Genomic DNA, 8,608 nt, shown 5'->3' with positions numbered 1-8,608 from the left:
TGTTGCAAATAGCGCAAGCACGATGGACAACCTCCGGTAGCGTCTGGTGCCTCCCGAACAATAAATAAAGCAAACTTTAAAACTAGTTAGATCTTATTAAACAAGGGGCAAGTCGAGTAGAGAGGACTACGGCTTGAGATTCTCTTAATGAATATTTTTGTTATCTTCATCGACTTCGGTTAATTGTCGTGAGTGGACAATGGAATTTGTGGACATCCGGAACGTATGTTGCTTTACAGGCTGATAGTTATAAACGTGCACCATGCAGTTGTTATCTCTGCGCATGGGTCGCAAATGAATTTTAGTAGGATCATTTTAGAAGGACTCCCGCACGCGATATGCCTATCCAGCACGCTAAAATGATCAATTTCTAACAGATTTACCTCTAAATCGAATGATTCCAGATTTCGCAATGCAGAACAACATTCCGAACGAGGCTGACCTGCTGAAAGCAACAGACGGAGATGTATATCTACTTGCATACCCGAAAGCCGGTATGATGTCCATTTCGCTACAATTAACGATTTTACGTCAGAGTAAATAGAGGCGCTGTTCATGGCGCTTGTCCACTATTTCCTCCGCCATTTGCAGTGTGTGGGATCTGATTGCGACTGATGGTGTGTGTATGTGTGCCACTGCGGTACTTCGAAGAACCAAAAGCGCTATTCTTTCACGTTTTTAACGCACACTTTCCTCTGTTTCACTGAATTAGGCGGTCGGCGTTAATCGTTGTTGATCTAATTTCCAGGTGTAACGTGGACGACAGAGGTCTTGACAGCCATTTACAGCCAATACGCAATCGAGAATCCCAGCAGAGCTGCGGAATTTGAAGGCAAGTATTTCTAACCGGTGAATAACGTTCGTGAAATGTTGATTTCTGGAGATGTTCACTCCGCAGAGACATGGCGATGCAAACATCAACGAAGAGGAGCCTCATTTGACCATCAAATGAGTAGGCCTACAATATACGTGGCTGAAAAGGCACGAATCTGATCGACAATAAACCGAACGGTTCACGCTAAACACGCCGTGGGAACACGTTTGAATAAATAATTCCGCCGGTGCATGCAATCAGGCAGAATATGGTCATGCGAACTAAGTTTGAATAACAAAATCGTTCCGAACGTATTGCATCGCAAAAGATTTTTATCGCCAATAAATTGTTATTACATTATGTCATTAAAGTGTCACTTTTCTCGCGCTATAAATAGCAGCGGGGAGCAGTTAAACGATCGTAATTATAAAAAACACTCCGGTATTTCGCAAGTTATGACCCATAAACCTTGCACAATTATACCGACAGTCTTCGGTATATCTGTAGAAACCTCTACAAGTGTAATGATAACGTCGTGTGACAGTGTAATGTATAGAACGACCCCAGTGCGGCTACGACCACGTTCGACTATATAAGGATAGCCTTTCACTAAAAGCCAATATTGCTCAATATGTCCAGTACAATTCCCAACAGTTAATCCACAACAGAATCATATGAAAGAGAACGCAAGAGCCGAAAAATCCGAGACACTGGCAAACACCGAGACGAGAGTGTTCGTCTGTTCAAACATTGCGTCAACTCATTACTATCTTTAACTATGTGGCGTTTCACGGAAAGAGATCAAAGAGAAAGCTGCTGCCCACCGGGTACACTCATCAAGAACAACCGACTAGAACTTCCCGCACGCATGCTGAAGGCTTTTGATATAAACAGGCAAAGTTCGCATGATAATGCAAGCACCAAAAGATCATGTAAAGCGTTCATAGCGCATATTCAACACCACAAAAATCCTCACTTTCAACCACGTTTAAAAGTTTTCACCTTCAATAATGACAGAGCGCATTCTCTTTCCCTGCGTAACCAATGCGGCGTTTCTCAACTCATAGGTGCGATAAGAGCTCACGGATTCTGCACTTCTTGCCCTCTCTCAAGACGCCATTCTACAAAGCCCGGATTGACGTCGGTTGGGTACGACATAAACGGCAACGCCGTATTTCACGATGAAACAAATGACCAGAAGCCTAGGAGATTGATCAGTCTTCACTTTCCTGTGGAGAGAATGGAGGCTTTGATTCCTGACGCGTTCCAAAATGACAGAGTTAAGGTGGGTGACTCGAATCCATGCAAGTTTCGTAAGCTATTGCAACTTACACGCAATGGTAAAACTAGCCAATATTAACCTTTGGAAAACATCTATTAAATAGTCCTATATCCAGTAGCCAATATCTGTTATTTTTCTCCCACGATAAAAAGACGAATTCTGCGTTACATCTGCGTTTAGTTCTACACACTAGATGTCACCAACGTGTCGTATGATGCATAACAAAACGGAACTTTTCAATTTTGTGTCCCATTTATCGATCGAATAATGATCATAGATGGTCATGTTTCAATGAAATCATGACTCCGCAACTCCACCCCTTCAATCAATGATTCGCGCGTTACATAAAGATAATGCTGGGAGGGTTTGGAACTTGAGATTCATTTATTTCTCCCATATACATTAATTCTTATAGCCACCCAAGCTGCGTACTGTGCGCATGAACATGAACAGTGTATAGGCCCAATGCAGACAGTCTCTAACAAAGTCTGAAACTAAATGAGGCCGCGCTAGAGCTAGGTCCATAGCACAGAAACTAAAACTGAATGAATTAGCATACTGCAAATGACCGAACGAATCGAAACGCCGCAAAAACCAACGTTAATACCAAGGGGAAACTAAGTATTATGTTTTCTATGTACAGATGATTTACGTAGCGAGGAACGCAAAAGATGTTGCTGTGTCTTACTATCATTTTCACAAGATGAACGAGACGTTACCCACGCCGGAAAGTTGGGAAGAATTCCTGGATGATTTCATTTCTGGTTCCGGTAAAAGTCACTCTTTTAAAATTATAGATAGGCTTAGAGATGAAAGTGACTAGCGCCAAGCACGCGCACATGTTATTATACTGAGACAGAGCAGCGTACATTGTACATCAGATACATATGCTGTTAAACTTGGCGAATCTCAATTTACTCTTGCATTATAGTGATATCAGCATAATGATTTTTTTCTAAGTTTCCACTCATCGGCATTAACTTCATTTTAGTGCGGTGTGGATCATGGTTTGAGCACGTTAGAGGATGGTGGCGGAAGCATATTGAACTTCAGCAGCAGCATACCAACAAACTACTCCTGGTGACATTTGAATCATTGAAGAGAGTAAGTCTATCAGCTGGAAATTATAGAAAGCATGCACGATAATTAGTGCCGCTGAACAAATACTGGCTGTGGAACACACATGAGCCTATTCATATCTTGCGTTCGTTACAGAACACATACAACGAGGTGGAAAGAATCTGCAATCATCTTGGCCTCAAGTTATCCCCAGAAGGCATAGAAGAGGTGTGTTTTAAATGTAATTTCACCACAATGAAAAGGGATCCAAGACGCAACCACAGCCAGAACGACATATTCAAGGGCGACTTCCTCAGAAAGGGAAAGGTGGGCGATTGGCAAAACCAATTCACCCAGACCCAAAGGCAAAATTTCGACGACACAATGCATTCGCAGTTGGGGAATGACTACACTCCAATTGTTAACAGTTTCGCTATGTAAATTCTACTCCTATTTTGGCTTCGGTCGTGTGATAATCCAATATCTCTACTATAAGTATATACTTCTTGGATTTGCACTCATTTTCATATAGTACTTTTATACGGTATCACGGACTATAATGGTTACAGTAACGGGAAGTTCCATTACAGTAACAATATCAGCTGCATAGAAATTATCTCGCAAAGCTGGAGGTGAAGATGTCCTCGACGCGATAAATATGTACGAGTATATTGCGTTAGTATAATATGTATAAGTGCAATATTGTGGGAAGTGTTCTACAACACGAATTTTGTTTGTTGCCCCTCAAACCAGCATGTTTAATTATTCATTGCCGCTTGACATGATAATAGAATCAGAATGACGTCGTCGTTATTCCTGTAACAATAGGGTATATTTTTATTAATGAAATGTCACGCATACGTCAATAAGTCATTTTTTTCATGTCGAATATTTGTTTAATTTTATACAATTTCAACCACAAAATATTCCATGTGAATTGCCGGGCGTTATAAGTTGACGGACAGATAAGGATATACGTGACCACGTGGGTATCTATTCGGCAATATTTATCCCTTGAATCCTACATTTTGAGAAAGAGACGCTTATAGATAAGAATACAAGCGCGAACTGGAAGATAAATGTCAGATACAACGGACGGAAAGTTCAGTATATTGTTTAAAGCGCAACTGAACGTGATATACGCGGCTAGATGCGACATCTATACAACACAGTTACATGGTTTCACCATAAAAAATAGAATAAATTCGATACATGCCTATAGCTCGACTTCGAGCTGAAAATATGACCACCAACAAGAAGTCTGCCCGTCACGGGAATACTCGGGAGAAAAAATATCAACAATTCATGGGTAGAAAGTTTGTCGCAGTTCCGCGTTTGTACATAATTGCGCTTTAGCAGAGAACTGGGAAACGAAATGACGAATATTTCAAGACTTATCTCACTGGTTCATATCTTTCTTTACTCTCGGGGGCCACGCCAAATCAGAATAGAGTAGAATAGACCTCTTATAAGATCAGGGTGAAGGACAGTGATGTCCACGGTAGACGTCCCGATATTGACCATTTTAGGAACGATCAGAATGTTTATCTAAAATTATCGCAATCGCCTTAAACAGATTGCCGAGTATTTATAACCAAGCCGTTGATGATAATCAATTCATGTCTTGTATACATCATAAACAGTAAACACTTTGAGTGCCGCAATGTGTGCAGAGTCCAGGAAACGGAAGCTCGATGACGCACATCGCTTACACGCAATTTCCGTACGGCCTAACAAACTCAATCTTGGGCGAAGGCATTCATGCGGTGTCCATTTCGCTAATTCACTCTGGTTATTTTAAACCCACCTTTAATTGATTTCCTAACTAAACATCTACGGAGGGTTAAGCTAATCGTACCCAATTCAATTAGATGTGCGTGCGGTAGCGCTCGTGCTTTAGCCAGCTGCAGTAGATTGCCATATCGGGAAATACATGCTACCAAAAATGCAACGAAAGAAATTGATCTCATGATGGAATCAGACACAGTAGCTATACGTGAAGTAAAGTGCAATATTTGAATAAGGCTATACTGTTTGCCGATGAAACAGGCTTATTTATCCACCGTAAGTTGTACAACCTTAGTGGACACTCGTTGACGTGCGGGGTCATCGGGACTGTCCCACTGGTGGAAAATACCATTTCAAATTAAATGGTACGCACACAAAGTATAGCATGCACAAAAGCCGGCCTGCATAAAAGGACATAAGTGATTGTTGCAACCAAATACCGCAGTGAATGAGAATTGAGTATCGCGTGATAGCATTTACACCGGGCCACGATATTTAGGGTTACGAAACGTCCTCCTTTAGGATTTGTCTTCCATTTTTAAGAAACGGAAAACGTTCCCCGATGACGCCCAAATATGTCCTCATTTTGGGCAATTCTTACTCCTTTATTGCTTTGAGAGCCAGGCAATTGTACAGGAACAACTATAAAATGCAATAATTGACGTGAAAGCTAGATTTCGACGACACTAACAGCATGGTTGACTAAATGAAAAAAGGTCAATTACCATCGAACATACGTAGGAGATGGGCTTCCGGGAGTCGAGTTGGAAAAATTACCTTTTTTTAGTCAACGCACTAGTACTATCCATAAATATTTCCAAATCATCCGTTTTCTCGTCCCTATAATATTTTTATAACTTATAACAAATGTCCTCTATTGCCATAATGCTGAAACAAGGCAAGGAGCATGGTAAGACATATCAATATTGAATACCACGATTGGAGCATCAGTATCAGCTTATTAATATTTTCATCATTTCAAAACACCACAAAACTCCGATACAATGAAAAGACAGGAAGGTGACGAAACGACTTGGAGTAGTCTTTAAAATCAGACAACCACCTTGGCCTAGCCTAGGCGGAGATTTAGATTGGGATGGGGATATGGGAGAAGGACTTATCACCAGCCTTTCCACACATACCATATTTCTCTCTTAGGTATCAGCTGCTCATAATTACAGGAGAATCGTGATGTATCATCCAGGGAACCATGGCTAAGGAGCATGATCGTTCCTAGTATTATTTGAGCATTCATGGTCTTGGTCATGATATATATAGCTTTATATAAGACTGCCGAACAAGATACGTTTCGCAATATTTGCCAATTATCATCCGTCTTTATTTCGGCAAATAGTCGACTCCATCGTCCACGCTACGAGAAGCACGTAGTATACCTGCCACAACAGTAGGGGGTATTTTTAAAAATCGCAACGCCAATGACGTTCCCCCAGATAACATTTGGCATTAATCAAACTTATCTGCCAAGACTTCGCAGAAATCAAGCGCCAAGATAGTTCAAGGCGATCATATATCATAAGGCAGATAAAGGACGTCGGCCGATTTACTGGTATCGTCAAGTGCTTCGTTTCAACTTTCGATTAGCATCCTAATTTTTGTGACGTTGGTGATGACGTAGTGCTCGCACCCGTGCTTAGCTACCGAACAACAGACAGTGAGAAACTGGGAATATATAGTTTATAAACCCTGAGTAATATACCCAGTTTCGAAAATTGCATTTGATCATTAGGAAGCTTTTAACGATACAATACGATATCGGATCGCAAACAGACGTTTACGTGGTCATAATGTTCCAACACGTACCGGTTTAAGACAAGCATTTTTCATAATTTCGATCAAATAATTAATGCTCCACTCTCTCTGCACCATCTTGGCTATACCTAAATTGCATTTTGGCATTCCATAGCGTGCGATGATTGAACGCGTAAGTTGGCATTCGTGGCGGCTTTATCATATAAATCCTGGCCAATGGGCATGCGCTGAACCCTGTTTGCTCAACGTTCGCGATTTACCAATGAACATTGAACAACGAACATTCTACGATTAACTTCTGGGTACGTGACGCCAGATGTCGCAAAAGATTTAATAGTTATGCTCGGTACGTTGCTGTTGGTTGTGATGAGCGGGGCATTAGACGGTTGATACGGTATGGAAGGGGACTTCTACATATTCCACATTTAACGGACTCTTTCCATATGTCAGTTGTTATAACCACATTCTTCCATCGTTCTAGTACTCACGGTATCATAAATATGACATAGTCTACGTCTTCCGGCAGATGATCTTTCAGTCATAACGATTACCTAAAGGCCTAAACCAATCCGAATGGATACATAATACCGGTGATTCTGAAAATCATGCCATTCCGAACCCCTTCAACTCCGTTGGACGAACGTGTCCCTATATCCAGGGTTGCCATCGACATGGACTTGAAAATAAGGACAGTCGAAAAATTAGATTAGCATGAAAGAGCGTTTTTGTACAATATTTGTATTTATACGAGCCGTGGCATATCACATTCCATACATTTCGCCAGAAACAATCTGCTTCAGAAACATCTTGTTATTGGAGAGTACATCATGAATCTCAACGACAGCTCAGGTCTAGGTCTACCTTTACTCAGAGTCGAACCCCCCCCCCCCCCCCAAAAAAAAAAAAAAAAAAAAATTAACCTTAGCCGTATCGGTAGCTAAAGCTATATGCGCAAGTGCAATATAATTTAGATAAATTTATGAATAATTTATAGATTTACTATTTTTTAACCAATATGTTTCGACTGTACTGTGCATTTTTTCACTACGCAATAAATGCTACCTTCCCTACAGCTTATTCTGCCGTAGAACAAACAGCAGGAACCTGGTACTGCTGTTTACTGCTAAAATGAAGGCCGCTGCGGTAGCTTGGCACAGCCGCAACTGCTATATCACCACTCACTGCCCTAGTGATCTCACCACTTAGAAGTCAAATCCTGTGGTGTGTACTGTGTGCGTCACGAGAGTTCCTTTCATTTATGATGTCATAGAATCTTGACGCAAAAGCATAATGTTAGAATATTATGCAATGAGATACCAGAGGAAAACGATGGAAGTTCTGTAGTGGTTGAAAATAAGACAAAATAAGCACGCAAGTCGAAAATAAGGACATTTCTTAGAAATAAGGACAGTTGAGTTTTCTAAGACGTGGCCCTTCAGAATAAGGACAAATCTTAGAAATAAGGACGGTATGGCAACCCTGCCTATATCCAATATTTCGTGTGAACAACAAAACATCGATGTGGCCCGCATATCATCCAGAGATTCATCAGCATATCGGATAACACTACGAGTAGAGGAGGCATAGAGAGAGAAAAAATCTACATTTGTCAACCTATAAATCTGTGACTTGTACCATACATAACAAAAATGAAATATGTGTAAATATGATATGCAGATAAGCAAGGTATGAGAGATTCATCAAAGCCAAACCATTCAGGCGAGACGCATCAAACTACAAAAGTCGTTGCCCTCAAAAGTTTCGTTGAAGCAACAAAAATACCAATGTACAGGAACATACAAAACAAAACAAAAACACCACAAAGTTGCAGTACCATGTTCAATGTTCAATGTTCATTGTTCATCTTTGCGATGGCTTAGAACACGCCTAATCAG

The 8,608-nt window shown here is 40.8% G+C and overlaps 1 protein-coding gene across 1 annotated transcript; it reads left to right on the top strand.

Annotated features, from left to right (window-relative positions):
- The first annotated feature begins 270 nt into the window (after nt 1–270).
- On the top strand, nt 271–4,079 carry LOC145453291 (sulfotransferase 1B1-like). Its single transcript, XM_080331269.1, has 6 exons — nt 271–494; nt 749–832; nt 1,882–2,099; nt 2,740–2,866; nt 3,088–3,200; nt 3,312–4,079. Exons 1-6 carry the CDS (start codon nt 395–397, stop codon nt 3,594–3,596), a joined length of 927 nt encoding a protein of 308 aa, XP_080187395.1. The 5' UTR covers nt 271–394; the 3' UTR covers nt 3,597–4,079.
- The last annotated feature ends 4,529 nt before the right edge of the window (nt 4,080–8,608 follow it).

The sequence above is a fragment of the Botryllus schlosseri genome, chromosome 13 (genome assembly GCF_051294905.1).
Source record: "Botryllus schlosseri isolate E-star chromosome 13, Bs_hap1, whole genome shotgun sequence".
Lineage (NCBI taxonomy): Eukaryota > Metazoa > Chordata > Ascidiacea > Stolidobranchia > Styelidae > Botryllus > Botryllus schlosseri.
This window is presented reverse-complemented; position numbering and strand designations above follow the sequence as displayed.

Bases quoted from the DNA above. Each gene is read 5' to 3' on its own strand.
- LOC145453291 (XM_080331269.1), top strand. From the start codon at position 395: ATGATTCCAGATTTCGCAATGCAGAACAACATTCCGAACGAGGCTGAC. The intron at 495-748 runs GTATGATGTCCA...TCTAATTTCCAG, and splicing joins ACTTGCATACCCGAAAGCCG to GTGTAACGTGGACGACAGAG. The intron at 3,201-3,311 runs GTAAGTCTATCA...CGTTCGTTACAG, and splicing joins CATTTGAATCATTGAAGAGA to AACACATACAACGAGGTGGA.